General features: G+C 43.0%; 1 protein-coding gene across 2 annotated transcripts in view; it reads right to left on the bottom strand.

Annotated features, from left to right (window-relative positions):
- Nucleotides 1–4,452: 4,452 nt before the first annotated feature.
- Nucleotides 4,453–16,220, bottom strand: part of Lilli (AF4/FMR2 family member lilliputian) — a 168,937-nt gene continuing 157,169 nt past the window's right edge. Inside the window, exons 8-18 of one of the 2 annotated variants that reach the window (XM_070664969.1) lie at nucleotides 9,557–9,608; nucleotides 9,182–9,237; nucleotides 8,319–8,913; nucleotides 7,473–8,215; nucleotides 6,427–7,339; nucleotides 6,170–6,309; nucleotides 5,855–6,049; nucleotides 5,690–5,767; nucleotides 5,503–5,599; nucleotides 5,092–5,389; nucleotides 4,453–5,006 (exon numbers count right to left, since the gene is read on the bottom strand). In XM_070664969.1, coding sequence (XP_070521070.1) covers nucleotides 4,897–5,006; nucleotides 5,092–5,389; nucleotides 5,503–5,599; nucleotides 5,690–5,767; nucleotides 5,855–6,049; nucleotides 6,170–6,309; nucleotides 6,427–7,339; nucleotides 7,473–8,215; nucleotides 8,319–8,913; nucleotides 9,182–9,237; nucleotides 9,557–9,608 — 3,277 coding nt within the window. In that variant the 3' untranslated portion in view covers nucleotides 4,453–4,896. The remainder of the gene's footprint in view (nucleotides 5,007–5,091; nucleotides 5,390–5,502; nucleotides 5,600–5,689; nucleotides 5,768–5,854; nucleotides 6,050–6,169; nucleotides 6,310–6,426; nucleotides 7,340–7,472; nucleotides 8,216–8,318; nucleotides 8,914–9,181; nucleotides 9,238–9,556; nucleotides 9,609–16,220) is intronic. The other variant, XM_070664971.1, reaches the window with a different exon arrangement.

Here is a 16,220-nt window from a genome sequence, read left to right on the forward strand (position 1 = left end):
TTGCTTGCTCGACTCAACGAAACTCCGCGTCGCACGAAGGGAGGGTAGGCATCCCTTAGCGTTGCCGCAAGTACCGTGACAAAACGTAAAGTAAGGGAGGGGTAAAAAGGACAATTGTAGTAAAAAAATATCGACTCCCGTTCGTTTCGATAGCAATTGGTCAGCGCGTTACGGACGCGCGTTGGAAGCCTACGACGAAGCTAATAAACGGTGATCCGTCAGGAAGGGGTGGACCGAAGATCTCGTTCTGCTTCTACCCTCGCCGTCGTACGCGGAGTCCGTCTACGTGTCGCGTCGCGCTCTGTCACGGACGCGACAACGTAAATTACGGTTGCATTGCTCGGTACCAACCAACAGCATACGATTGCTTTGCCAACTTCGGAACGCGCAGCCAGCCGTTAAGCCACCCTGTTCGTTCACCCTTCAACCATTACGCGAAAGCAACGTCCGCGGTCACCGGTCACGTCGGTTCGCACTACTTTGCACAACGAGCTCGGCTTCGAGACCTCGTCTCGGGGAAAGAAAATGTCGTATAATTAAATGCAACTATAATTAAAATTTAAAATAAGTTATCGATACAATAAACCAATAATTTACTAAATTTAATTATAATTAATATTTTATTAACTTATATAATCCACATATAATACGTTAACATAAAATTATACGCCAAGTCTCGTGGTAGCTCTACGGTTTATCCGATCGAAAGCACAGACAGAAGGGTCGTGAACCGAGCTCTTTCGTAAAAGAAAAGAAAAAAATGTCATGTCACACACAAAAAAAAAAATAAAAGACGATTTAAGGAACTCGCCCATTACGGAGACGTTATCGGAGGACTTTGATAAGAGTATGCGAGGGACGAGAATACAGTCAGTCTGCGAGGCTTGCTTGAAAATCAACCGACGTTCATGGTTGTCGCAAAATACGGGCTCGCGACCTTTTACCTCTTTTTCCTTTTTTTTTCTTTTTTTTTTTTTTGGCACAATCGCGACGGACAGGGTGATTTTTGCGGCGGCAAAGCGCCCGTTTGTATTCAGAGATTTGGACGCGGTGCGTCCCGTACGAATATAGGAAAATAATTATCGCGTATAATCATCAATGTAATAATTATCAATAATGTAATAATATATGATATAATTGTAATTAATATTGCGTGTGTGTGTACGCTTGTCGTCTCCTCAGCATATATATGTATATACACGCAATGTACTGTGTGTCGTAAGTATATATACATATATATAAATAATATATACATATATAAATATTTTACAAGAAGTCGCGTGTGTGATAGAAGGGGTTGGGGGGGGTGAGGGGGTGCTGGGTAAGGAGCTAAGAAGACCAAATCAAACGGCGTTAATTAAGCTCTCTATTAAGGTCCTTTACAGATACGAGGACGATACCTGTCTGCCCAATCAAAACCCTGAATATTACAGTTTCGCAATTAAAGTAGGAATAATGTACATTTCTTTCAACGTGTTGTCGCTTTTCCACCCCCCGCGCATTACTTCACCTCTTGTGAAGTTTTCTTGGGCGTTCTCTCACTCAAATATCTCGAAAAAAAAAAAAAAATAATAAAGGGGGAAAAAGAAAAAAAAAATAATAACGTAATATTACTCATAACGCAATAATCATTACGCAATAAAATAGTAACATCGTTACTGTTACCATTATTAATTACTACCTATATCCTATTATAATAATTATTACGATCATTATTATTATAGATTGTATAACAGACTGTGGTTATCGCCAATAATATCATCAGTGTTAACAATAACAGTAACGATGATATTAATGATAGCAAAAACATGCGTAACTCCGCGATTTAACCACGTTGATCGATACACAAAATAAGAGGGAAGAGAACAAATAAAAAAAAAAAAAAAGAAAAGAAAAAAAGTAAAGAACTTATAAAGGAACCAGAAAGTGGCGTATGCTTTCCGATCAAAAATCGCGCTGCGACATTCTTACGGAGTGACAGCACCCTTCGCTTATCTTTGGAAGTCACACAGGAACATACATCAGCTCGAAATTATCGAAAAGAACGTTATAAAAGGAAAAATCTAAGAACCGATAATTATTTACATAAACGATCCTTTTCCGCTCGTTGTAAAAACGTCCCTTGTATGTGCCCATAAATAAAAATTCCATTCTTTTATTTTCTTGATAAAATATGCCGAACATAGACTTGGCGTCTCGTCAAGTTCGCGTTTCCCATGCTTTTTTTTCTATTTTTTTCTATTTTTTTTTTTTTTTCTTTTTTGGACGGTCGGCCTGGCGGGAAAATGGGCCTGATATATGTATCTGCTATAAATATGTGTCTCGAAAATATTCTCGAAGCTCCTTAATAGACTTCTTCATTTTAATTTTTTACTTTTAGCCGCTTCTCTTTATCTTCCCTTTAGCACTCGCGAAATATAAAATTGTATCCCGTGAACCATTGGACCGCGCTTAGTAACTATGGGCCGTAGAGATCCCGCCAATCCGCCTGTGTTTTCTCTTTATTATCTTTCCCGATGTTGCTAACATTAGCAACGAGTCAATACCGTGATTTCGTGTTATATGAATAATCATTAATCGTACGGTCTCTCAATCATTTTCTAATTGGTGAACGCTTGTTAATTATTTTGGAAAATCAAATTTAAACAGGATATGTATTAAATTACATGATCGCGTTTTGATCTTAAACTTGATGAACCCTTTCGTCCCGCTCGGGATCAGATTCCGAGTGCATTTCGTCAAATTCGGCGTTTTATCGAGAAAATGAAGGACGATTACTTTTCCGCAGCTAAATAGCAATTCGCTCGTTGTCGATTCCTCATTAATCGAATGCGGGGGAAGAGATACGTTTGAGACATGAGGCGAATCAAATCACTGGGAACTCGAACAGCTACCGTTTAAAATTGTTTTCTCGACGCGATTTAGTGATCGAGAAGCGATAGTAAGAATAGGGACAGATTAAAAACTCGTCTGAGAGAGTATACGCGAACATATGAGCGGACCATTGTCAAAGAAAGAAAGAAAGCGCGGAGAGCATTCTTCTTTCGGAACTGAATTCAACGGACATTTCGTCGTGTGTTGATTCGTTACATCTTCTCATATCCCTTTTTTTTCCCTATTTGTAGTCTCTTACCCGATTCTGGACAAGATCTGTGGTAGCAAAAATTGGGGCGGGCCTATCCACCGCGAACTTAACGACGGCAGATCGCCCTCAAGACGGCGGCACTCACAATATCTATTTACAAAAATATACACATGAGCAACTTGCTTATCCGCTTGGTTTCGCTTGTTCTTTATCTCATTGTTTTCGTTAATGTATCGTGCCGTGCGCGCAAGGGTGTTTATCTCTTTAATTATCCGATATTCGAGCAAAATTTATTCGCCAACAGTAACAGCAAACTCTGCATCTGTCACTAATCATACGCGAATGCATTTTGCGAAACATCGTCTAAATACACTTTTGACGTGCGCGCTTGTCTTGTTTCATTCATCTCGCTTGCGTTTCGTTAAATCATACTATTGGTATATGCATGTACGTGGTATTATTTTTCCTTCTTTACTTTTCAATCGCACTAAGAACCTCTACTTACTTCTCCCGGTTAACTCTAGGTAATGTAAATAATATGTATTGGTATAATCGCATTTGTTACTGCTTTTTCCTGTTTGTATATTAATTATTCTAATCTAAGTTACTTCCCCCGTAATCTATCTACAAAAAAGAGTCGTGTGCTTCGCACGCAAACGTTAGTCTATAGTTTAACTATAGCACACCACTTGATCTTGGGTTGTCGATCCTGTTACTCGCGCGTCTCCATCATCGGAAAACATTCTAATCCTGCCCGCTCTTTCCCTCTTTCTTATTTTATCACGATATCTTCTGTTCGCGAATACAACTGGCGTCTATACTGAAAACACGGCGCTGGCGCGCGAGATGAAGTATCTCTTTTCGTGTCATTAAATATATTCTTATCTTTATAACTATTTATATATATTTATATAGGTAATAAACTATATATATATTAAATATGTATATATTGTTTATATTCATCGCATTCGAATCGCCGAAGCGATACTCATGCTTCAGGTAACGTCGAACGCACCGTGAAGCGAGAACACACGGGCGCTTTTACGTGGCACTTCTACTACCCATTTCACTTTTTTTTTTTTCTTTATTTTCACATTCGGTCTTTCTCATCTGTCCCCGTTTTTATTTCTTTTTTCTTATTCTCGATTTTCCCCCCTTCCCCAAACTCGCGTCGAAATCTATGCGTTAACTTACAAAAGCGGACACTTCGGAAAAATAGACACGAGTTATCACTGCGGCTCGTTAGAAATCTAGTGCGCTCGCATTGTCGTACGAGCGAGCATCTCGATATCATCGTCACCCGACGATTCTCTCACTGCGCCTCAAGAGTAAGTAACACGTGCTCTAAACAAAGTGCACGAGGTTCGTTTATGCACCGTGGTAAGATAAAACGACTCTCTCCCTCGGTCGGCTATCTTCCTCTCGCCCCTTCAGACACGCGCTTTACAATTGACTATAAATTTGCTGCTAAATTTATATCAAGAATGCCTCCACATCGTTCGACTAAAAGATACCTCACGAGCTGCTCCCGTTTTCTCTCCTTTTTCTAGATTGCCGTGACCCTCGTTATCGATTCGTTCGCACCCCCGAGACCACTTATCGCAGAGAAAATAGTCCATGATTTCGCTATATCACCGCTATCGCACCTTCCCTGTTTCTCACGTCTTTATGCATCGCTGATTGTTGATTGACGTCACAAAGATTGACGCGATGCTACACAACTACGTGTACATGGTCGGGTAAGTGACCATGTTTTGAGGAAGGGAGGTAATGTAGTTTGGGGTCGGTGGTCGGGGGCTGTGCCACTGTGGTCAGAGAGCTCGTAACTTCTTTATACCCGCTTGAACGTAACGCACAAGCTCGCGTAGTGAGCTATACGATGTCAGGGGTCCCAATCTTCGGTCCAAATCGATGAAAAAGTCTGGATAACACGAGAAAAAAATAGCCATTACACATCAGAACAAAATTATTTTACTTTTAATTAAATCTTTATCTCTCACACGTACTTCTATTCTCTTCCTGTTTCGCTTGTTTCGTTGCCTGGTCCCATAGGTCGTGACTGTTCGTAAGTAAGCCTGAATAGTGATTTTGCTTCATCATCGCGTTGTAAATCTGCATTGGCATGCTGATATATTGTCCGTTGACCGATGTTGCCGGATGCTGTCCACCACTGCTGTATCCGGAGGAACTTTGACTACCGACAGATCCTACGGAACCGGCAGGCGACGGTGTAGGCGAAAGAGAGGGCGTACCTTGTCCCTCCGCCTGAGCAGGCGTTGTCTGAGCTGCTGATTGTTGAGATTGCTGCAACAATTTTTTTAACATTTATATTTTAAATACATTAATAAAAATAAAAAATATAATATGTTTTAATTAATTAATACATGGGAAGAATCCAAGTAATAAAAAGCACTCACCTTTTGATTAAAATCATTGACGATTTTATGAACGTCTTTCGCTTCCTGCTTGCGCATGTTGTAAAGCTTGGAGTACAAGCGTGACTGGCACCAAAGACTAAAAAGACAAATCATCAACGTTTTAAATCACGTCCGCTTGTGCGATACTGCTTGTATGTATTAATTCGAAGAGAAATGAGGTACTCACCTCAAGATGGCCAGTTTAGTATGTATACTATTCTCAGGTGAGTTGTTAGGTTGACTCTTGAATTTCGACGAGATGTATCTGTAGAACAAAGGGAAAATCGCTTTAATTAAGCAAACTTTCTCTTTTTGCCGTGCGCGTACGCGTCTTAATTAGAAATGTACTTACTTGATGAGACTAAGAGTATCTTTGTACATAGTATACGAGGCTTTTTCCGTAACTGGGTCTGATTCCATCGCGTCGCCCGTTAGAAGGAAGTACAAGGCGGCCTCCAAATACATCATGCCTTGTGCTGTAAGATCGTTCTCTTCGTCAGCATTGTGCTTTAATCGCTTAGCTTCGGTCAGGTACTGATCGTGGTCCCTAAAATAAAAGTATAAAAATGTGTTATAAAAAAATTAGAAATTTAGTAACATTAAAATATAAATAAGTAAATAAAAAAATTATAATAAATAAATTACGCGCATTAAAGAGATAAATTACCTATCCTGATCTTCTAATATTTCATTCTGAGGATCAAAGTACGAATAGTAGACGCGCTGTGCTGGGAGAGGTGGTGGTGGTAATAAACTGGTATCTAGTTTCTCGTCCCTTTCGTGATTTGTTGGTTGAATATCACTTTGCTGCATAACATTAAAATATATTATATTCAAGTTTTTCACACTACTAAAGTATATAATTAAATTATTAATCTATTAAAAAATTATAATTATTTTTATTTTATTTATTAAAATCTATACCTGGCTGGACATTAAACCGTCATTTGTAGCATGCCTCCGTTGCCGTTTGCGGCTCCTATCCTTATGCTCTGATGTACTTTTAGATTTCGCGTCCAACGAGCATGGAACAGGACTCAAACTGGATACGGAACTACAACTGGGATTACGTTTCCTCTTGGGTACACTACCGAGCGAACCGGCACCACTAGCACTACCGGCACCCCCGAGAATAGTACTGCTGCTCTTCGAATCGGACGATATCGGTTGGCCCTTGATCACAGAACGTGAACTTCTACCGTCACCGTCGCCTAGCAGTCCGTCAGAACGGTGAATTCTCGCGCGATCTGACACGATCTGCTGCTGCGGCGGTGGTGTCTCGATGATCTCGCCCTCCTCTGGAGTGGATGGCCTCGGTGGTTGTGAGGTCGCCAAGCTAGAGGACGGTCTCTGTCTTGAAGACGGCCTAGTGTTAGGCAATTCCGTACGCTGTCGGAGTTCTTGTCCTCGCGACAGTTGCAATGTTTGCGGGGATATTCTGGAGAGATCAATTTTGCATAGAAGACTCGGTATGCCGTTCACGTGCGTGAGCGCCGGTGGTGAACGTAAGAGAATATTATTTCCGCCACTGGATGTACGAGAGGACGGTCTTTTGTAAGGGCTGTCCCCGCCAGTCGGAGTATGCGTAGCAGAATTACTCGTGTACTCCTCCACGTAGATACCGCATTTTCCACCACCTTTACCACCTTTCCCACCTTTGCCGCCACCTTTTCCGCCTCCTTTCGACGAAAAAACGTGGCGCAGCGTGTCGCTTTTCTTCTTGTCCTGTACGTTGCCGGCGTCGTCCTCTTGCAACTTCGACGCCGGGCTGTTATCGCTATCAGAATTATCAGGCGAAGTCGTTCTCGTTGGAGGTACTCGAGGTCTCGGTGGAACTCTAATTAATTATAACATTTCCATTAATATCATTTATTTATAATATAATTTACTCAATAAAACATAAGTTTAAACAAATTTTTTTAATTAAAAGAACGATAATTAACTTGTTGAAATTGTGAAAAATAACTTACCGAGCCACTTTGATGCGATTACTTCTTACAGACACTTCCTCCTCACTGTCAGAGTCCGAGCAGCCAGTAACGTTGGTCACTCTGGGTCGCGGCTGCCTGGGCTTGCCCTTGCCGGAATTTTTCTTCTGGTCTTGTTTCTTCGGCGAGTCCAACAAGTTATTCCGCTTGATGGGGGGTACTCTAGTCCATCGCGCGGCGTCGTCCTCGGAGGCACTATTGTTATTTTTCCTGTTAGGTAGTGAATTTTCGTCGTCGCTGGACGACACACTCAGTCTCGATCTCTTTTCGTTTCTGGTCGGTGCCACGGCCGATACTTTGGTAGGTCGACGATCGCTGTCGGAATCACTTTGCGAGTCGTTGTCGTCGTCACTAGTTAAGATTGCCTTCGACTTAGGTTGCTTTTTCTTGCTAGGAGTAGTAACCGGCTGCGTTCTCGTTCGACTGCGTGGCTTCCCATTTTTCAGATTCTCGTCTGACGTCCGGTGGCCGCGTTTTGGGCTCTTAATGGACTTCCTGGGTCGCCCGCGTTTCCTGACATCGGCTTTCGGCTTTTCGGTCTGAGCTCGATTATCTTCGACTAGCTGATGAACTTTCTCTTGGTCAGAGTGATGATCACTGTCGCTAAGAGAACTTATATTGTGAGTCCTCTTTAAGGCCTCGTCGAGCTGCCAATCGTGAGCTTGTTCCCTGTGCGATCTGTTAGTCTCCGTCGTCTCGAGCTTAATCTCCCGCCTAGCATTATCCTATAAACACAAGTTTATTTTTTAAAAAGAATTTCTTAACGTAATTTTATATATTTAAAAGAATTTTTTAATATTATTTTACTTTAATAAGCTAAAGTCTTACCTGGGGCGGTTTTGATTCGGAGTTTTGTTCGCCATGCTGCACCGCCGTTTTATTGAAAAATGAACTCAAATCCCAGCGACGCTCTTCCACGGCAGGCGGTGGCTCCTCCACCAGATTTTCCTGCTTCGGCGAAACGGAGGGCGGCGTCGTGGGTCCTTTGGACGGCGGTGGTGCGGACGTAAGGTCGTCCTCGTCCTCGGAGTCGTCGCTACTGTCCGAACCGGAATCTGAGCCGGAGTCTGAGCTCGAGCTGGCGCTTCCGGAGCTCTGCGGTGCTTCAGCTGGACTCGACGGCGGGCCAAGGACGGCCGGATTCGCCGGAGAGCAAGCGGATGGCAGAGGATGATTGAGAGCAGGTGGAGGAGGAGACAACTCTCGCTTCGGTGTCGTCAGTTTCGACGGCGGTGACGGGTATCTCGGCGGGCTGATCGGCCGCGGGGGTGACAACGGGCCCACGGGTGACATGATGGGCGACATGGGTGTCAGAGGCGGCGGCGCCGACGTCATCAACGGCGTTGATAGACTGCAAGGATGCGATATCAGACTTGGATCCTCAAAATTATGTTTCGCAATTTTCAATAATGGTAACGAAACGCTGAAAATTTCGTAAATACATTTGTTTGCTACTCATTGTACGTTTAAAAAATATTAACACTTTTTTTTAAGAACCACAGGAACGTTAAAAATTAATTTCTTAATTTCCTTCTTTTTTTTTTAATTTTATTTTTAATTTTAAAGAGTATTATAAAATAATTTTGATTCTATGTGATGAATGAATAATTAACGTTGCGTTTTCTTTTCCATTATTATAATCTTAATTAATTTCTATAAATAGCGTGAATTAGACGGAGTTAGCTACTTACACGACCGTGAGATCCGGACTTCTGTTTCCTCCTCTCGTCGGTCTCGACGATGTTTCCTGGGAATAAGAATGCTACCGTCAGTAATCTATCTCGCCGTGAAATTAAGTGGAACGGAATTTTTCTCGCCGTGATCAATGGTCACTTAGTTTCTCGTTCGAACGCAACTCGATTGTATCGATTTGCTTCAAGTACTTTACGGTATTGCAGGAAGCCGGCGAGAAAACGAATTCAAATGCGAAAGTGCATCTAATCGCTCAGCTTTCACAGATAACAAAAATGGTGTGATTTAGTTTGGTGATTAATATTGCACAAAGTTACGATTCTCTACGATATGTTAAGTAATTTTTCACATCGGTGTAGGTTATGTTAGGTTACCTTATTCTCCTCATCCTCGCTATCCGACAGACTCAGATCCCGCGCAAGGTCCCTGCAACAGAAAAGAAAGCGTACAATTGATTTCGTTCCGAGATTGAGAGCCGTCGAGTCGTGTGATTTGCCCAAGTACCTCAGTGAGGAGCGCTAAGAGGGATTTATATCTCGCTGTTTAACGCGATCCTTCTGAAACCGTTCGAGCGCCACTCGTTAAACATGGAAACCTGTTCGCGATCGCAGACGCGAGAGGGAGAGAGAGTCTCAACGACGGCGGCGGCGACGGTGGCAATTGGCAGAAAGCGGAGATAATTTGATATCAGGAGCGAAGTGCATTCGATTAGAATCCGAAGCGGAGCGAGGGAGACGCGTGCGAAGAATACACGCGCGACTGCAACCTGTGGAGCACCGCGTATTAAGGAACAATCGTTCATTGATCCTCGGAGCGCGCCGTTCTCGCGATCACTTTGTCTCTCTCGTTCATTAAGGCCTCTTCGGCGTCGTTCTCCGTTGAAAAGCTCGAGGCTCGGGAGTTTCGTTTCGAACACCGTAGCTGGGTAAGTTATTTATTCCGTCTTCTGCGTTAAAGAAAACCTGTTTTATATTGAATAATTATCGGCAACGAAGTACAGATTGATATATCTCGATACATGATTACTTCGATTACGTCTTGTTCCTTTTTAAATGTAATTTAAATATATATTCCGATATTCATTTCGTTGGGATGATTATGGAAACGACAAATAATCAATATAATTCACGAACACCGTGACGTATATACTCCACTATGTATAGATTCGATTGTATCGATTGATAATCGATAGATTTTTGGGAGCAGAGGAGCAGACGTTGGGGTGGGGGAAACGGAAGAGAAGGCGCAGTGAAGCGAGTCCCATCTCCCCCACTCTCACTACTCTTCCGGTGGCGAACACGCAGCACGTGCCGAGGAACCGCTCCGCTCGTTACGAAAGTTATACGCATGTTCGACGTACGGAGGACGTGTCCGCGCGCGAATCGACTCCTCCGACGAGTGCCCCGGACGCAGGGAGCACCTGCGAAAGATATTTGTCCCTTTAAAGTAAGTTTTACCATCATTCACGCATTAATTATATTCGCGTGTCTGCGAGCCACGGGCAATTGATTTAAGTCTCTTCGACTAAGCCCTGAGTAAATCGATCGGGCATCAATCTTTATTCTCGCCAACTGCATCGTGCAGAAGTACCACGGTCGAGAGAAATATCGCTCGCAGACGCCGAAAAAGTTAATCGCCGGCGGGTCAATCGGAGCACGGTCGAAGGGGGATTTGATCGACGAACATCGCGACGTATCTAATAATTTTAATCCTGTCGGGCGTTGAAAGCGATGGCGCGTGAATAAAACGTTTTCTGTAACGCAATGCGTAGCGCGCGAGGCAAGGTCGCGCGGCGTTAGAGAGACAGAGGTCGCGCGAGGTAAACGAAGATAATTGCGTACGTGATCACCTCGAGCGGCAACCATTGCGGTCAGAGGTGTTACGTGATCGTCGACCTAGTGCATAGTTCACGTAGATCAGAGGGCGTAGTTAACGTACGGTGGATGGGACTCACAGTTAGGAAGGTGAATACGCGCTGAAAAATCATATAAATTTACTGATTGACTAACTAGCACTTGTGTTCTGTTTCAGATAAAGATCCGGAACAGAAGTTAACGTACCGTCGTCGTCGATATTGAACAAACGAACCGCAGACGGTTCGTCGGGCGTTTCGGGAGTGTCGTGGTTAGTTCGGGCGGTTTTTTTGCGATTGAATTTTGGAAACGGGAGTGCCGAACACCAGTCGCGCGAAACGGAGTATTCGACGGTAAATTCTCGCGATAAAATCACGGTCGCGTTTCTCGCGAGTGTCCTGTACGCGGAGGGAGGATCCGATCGGAGTTTCCAGTGCTGAGAGGAGGAGGAGGTCTAGGATAGGCATCGTGCCTCGGAGGATCAACCCTGGGGTAAGCATCATTTTTTTCAGAACAAAAAATTTAATAGCTTTGCCGTTTCGATAACAATTTATTTTATTTTTATTTATTTAATTAATAAAGTAATTGAAGGCGCGTAGAAATTTTTTTTTGCTATTGAAAAAATTTTTTCAACATCTCTATATTAAAATTTTATATTTGTTTGTTACAGATCATCAAGTGTCTAGTGCTGAGAGGAGGAGGAGGCCTAGGATAGGCATCCTGCATCGGCGGAGCAACCCCAGGGTAAGAATAATTTTTTTTTTTAAATATATAAAATTAATAACTTTGATTTTTCGATGATAGAAAATTTTATTTTTAATTATTTTATTAATTATTTACTTAGAGACATATAAAACAATTTTTTTTTGAGACAATAAATATTTCTAACATGTTTTTAATATAAATTTTCTACTTTTTGTTACAGATCATCATAAACTCCGCTGCTGCGCATCGTTCGGTGAGTCCAAGAATATTTCTTGTAATTTTATTTTTCAAGATTCAATATTTATAATATTCATGTAAAACTTTGGGTGGGAAAATCATTTAGTACACGAATAAATTCGATTCGATTAGCACGGCTATTTTAAGATAAAATTATTGAGGAAAAAGATATATGACCCCCTGTTATGATAGTTAATGAACGAAATTTCTTCACGCTTATGCTAAAACCCGTCTTCGTAATTCCCTTACTTACAACTTAGGCAATCTCGTTCAAACAATAAGCCTTAAGATCGCTACTTAAGGCTGTGTAAACGCGCGACTACTTTAAATTAGACTGTATGAGGAGATGTGCATATAATACTTTAAATTGTTACATGAAAATTTACAAAAAGCAATAAATAATATTTAAATATTACACATCCGTCTATTAAAAGTAAAATAGTATTTTAAAACTCGCGAACGAATAGTCACTCGTTTAATAAAAAAAAAAATAAAATAAAATATATCCTTAAGAATATAGGCAAGATCGATTTTTTCTATACATCCAACAAAGCTATCCGGAAAAGCGTTCACCGTCGAGATAAGATCTTACGTGTATTCGGACTAGTCTACCCGACCTTCCCTCTTTCCTCCTCACGCGTCACACGCGTTCATCCTCTATTGACGCTCGTCAAGAGCCACTATGTGTAGTCGCGTCTGGATTGTAAACTCAAAAATTCCCGACAGCTTATTTGGTAATTAAAATAAAAATATCTGCGTTATTAAATTAGCGAGTGCCTTAAGGGGCAAGGAAATATCGCGTTGAATTAACAAAATGTCTTGCAAATGTTTAGATATGCAAAGCACATAGCTAGAGACTTAAAAAATTACCAGGACGGTTGAAAACCGCGGGGTAGAAATATAACGCGTGCCGCTCTAACGTACGGCGTGTATTAAATTACATGTGAGGTAATTTATCGCTTTTTGAGAGTGCTTAAACGCATTAAAAAGTTGGGATATTAATTCCAAGTCACGTCTTTCATTATCTTCTCTCTGTATCGCTCTCGCTTAATTTAATAAAGTGGATAATAACACCGTACAGACTCTTGGACAAGGTCGCGCTTATACAAATGGTAAAAAAAAAATATATATAAAAAAAAAAAAAGAGATTCCTTTACGATCCAGCGCAAAGCACATTTGCATTTACGCTCCGGGTTTCTAATGTCTCCCCTCGACGTCGAGAGCTTCTCGCGAAGAGAGACAGGCGAGACGTGGAAAATAATATTTTCGCGAACGTTACCGTCGGGATTTTTACCCGGGACCTTCACATGAGAAAAACGGATGGCCGAAGTAATCGCTTCCGAGTAAGACGGCGGTTTCCCAGAGATTACCTCGTTCCCGGACGAAGCGCGCCGCGGACAACAAAACGGTTATACGACGAGCAATTACCTGCCTCTATGTCGTTAAGCAAATACGTCGTTTATCAGTCTACCCTCAAAATTAGCCGCGTTTAATTTAATAAGAAAGATAATCGCGCGTGTTGGACTCGTAAAGCCCAAGAACACCGTCCTCGCCTCCCTCGCTCTCTTATCCCTCCGGTGCCCTCTCTCTCTCACTCTCTCGTGTCCTCCTGAACCTCGCGAGGGTCCATTCGTTCTCTCGATCATCGCGAAGAGGCATGCGAGCCTCTAAGGACCGTCCAACAAGTATCCGGCCCGGAGACAAGGTGGAGGATAGAGGTGGCGGAAAGCCCCGGCGGTGTGGGGAGAAAGAGCGAAAGAAGGAGATAAGGAGAAAATACGTAGAGCACCGAACATCGACGGCGCAACGGAGGAGGGCATCGACCCTAAATGCACTGTCCTACGTCCCGCGCGTTCTCTGTGTGCGAGCCCGTGGTGCCTTGTGGTTTTGCCACGCCGACTGCGTGCGCGAACGGCGCGGTCTTCTCTAAGCACGGCTCCACGGCCCCTGGCACCTGACTCGTTGACAACCGACCCACCGGCACGCCGTAAGAAAACTCACTTAGCCGAGGCGCAACTTCGAAACTACAGAAGCTCCGCGGCGGCGCGAAATCTTCGCGGCTGATAGCAGCGTTATATTCTATTGTACTTTGAAAACCCAGTTCACTCTAATTTACCGCTCTCGGCGCGTCTTCGCGAGCCGCGCTCTGCTCGCAGTTCTTCGGATTCATAATGCCGCTGAAAACTTGTCGCGTAGATGATAGCGATTTGCGAAACAAAAGCAGAAAAATAATGCAACTTCAGAAAAAAAAAAAAAAAAAAAAAGGAAAGAAAAAGTAATTACGTTTTACAAATTAATTACACTTTTATATATATACCTTTAGATACGTTATTGTAGAGATAGCATCGTGATAATTGTACGCTGGTAGACAAATATTTAAAAGGTCATTCCCTCCTCTTTCTTTAAAAAAATCAGAAAAAAAAAATTGTGCTAAATTCATAAAACATTTCATCAATTCCGCGAGCAACCGTGCAGCCGTATTGTCTCGAGGAGTTAATAATAGACACGGATTGATTCGAATTACGCGAACGTCTAAGCCGACTTCGTTGGTTGACTGGTGCAGCTCGCTTCGCTGGCAACAAGAAACCTGCTAAATCGCCGCACGAAAGAGTTTAACGATCGCGTCTCGAACGGTACAAATTACTCGGCTTCGTGGGAACGCTCACAATTTTAGAACGGCCGCGCCGTTCGACGCTCGCGTATTGTTTATTAGCGCACGAGTCGCATTTTTCATTGAGACGGGAAGCGACGACTAATGGCAAACGCGGGCGATATATCAAAGCGCACGCTCGTCGGTAACGAGAACCGTGTATTCGGAAAAATTCTATGAGGTATCCCTCCCATCGCGGCAAAATCCCATAGCGAGAGAATCCGCTCGGTCCGTTCTTATCTCCGTTTAAACGGTTACATTCAGCGACTCAACGGATAAAATACACGGTTCTATTTTTTTTTTTTTTTTACATGCAGCTCGTGAATCGCAATTTTTGCAAACTTTTTTTCTTCCCTCCCTCCTTTCAATATAACCAGACGCGTGTTAAACATCGTAGCTCTCGTTTCTGGCCACCACCCTTCACGCTGCTACTGTGCGGTATAACGGTATACGTATATATGTATATTCCGAAAATGAATTCCCGTGCGGTATATTTTATAATAAGTTTCGAAGTAGCGCTGGAACGAACACCCCCGCGTTTCCGCGGCTGAAATGCACTTGTACCGTTTTCCCGGGAAAGCCCCCCCTTTCGCGTTTAACGCTTTAAACGAGCGGTGAGAACGCGCGGTCCATTGTCAGTCTCCGACTGTCGTCGCGACTCCGCTACTCCCCTTCGGCGGTCGGCGTCTTGGAAAAGGAAAGGAACCTGTTCGCGCGAGGCGTTTCTTCAACCTCACGTTCCGGCATGCAACGGAACCCGCCGTGTCGTAAGCCGGCACACACGCGAACCGCCGGGAAAGAATGCAACGCCCACGCGAGCGAGCGCGCGTGCACTCGCGTGCGTGCGAGACGCACGTAACGAGGAGGAGCACGCACGCGTCCGGTCGATCGCGGATAACACGTGGAAAGCGTTTCCGCGGACGGAAGGGAGGCTGGGCGAGGTGGACGGGGCCAAAGGTTCGTTTCATTAAAGGGAAAGGCGTGAATGAGCGTTTCTCGTTTGATAAGAGCGAATCGATGAGGGAAGGAAACACGAGATTGACTGCGTTACGCGATACTCTCATAGATACGCTGACGAGAGAAAGAACGAAAGAGAGAGAGAGAGAAAGTAATAAAGAAAAAAAGGGTTAAAGCTACACGGAACTTCAATTGCAAAGGAATTTATTCGCGATTCTGCCACTTTAACGGAAATTCAATTCTTTAACTGCAGCGCATAAAAATTCCACGTTTGTTGGAAATTCCGTTCTTTCTCTCCTTTCTCTTCTCATTCGCAAATTCATCGGGAAAATGAAAAAGAAAAGAATAAAACAAAAAAAAAAGGGCCGCGCGATACTACGCGCTCTGCCTAGATTTATTATTTCAATGTCGTTAATTACGAGATAACGATATTGGGCAATAACGATGAATCGCTTGTTTACGTTTTATTACGTCTAATTTAAAATTCCTTGCGCCATTGCACGCCGGAGAGAATTTTAATTAAAATATTAATTGCGTTAAACTTTCTGGAAGCGCGTGTGTGTATATGAGTGGCTCGTGATGGATGGACCGCGTACACGGGTAACAGGACTATAACTTTCTATTATAGCTGCGGGT

The sequence above is a fragment of the Cardiocondyla obscurior genome, linkage group LG13 (genome assembly GCF_019399895.1).
Source record: "Cardiocondyla obscurior isolate alpha-2009 linkage group LG13, Cobs3.1, whole genome shotgun sequence".
Classification (NCBI taxonomy): domain Eukaryota; kingdom Metazoa; phylum Arthropoda; class Insecta; order Hymenoptera; family Formicidae; genus Cardiocondyla; species Cardiocondyla obscurior.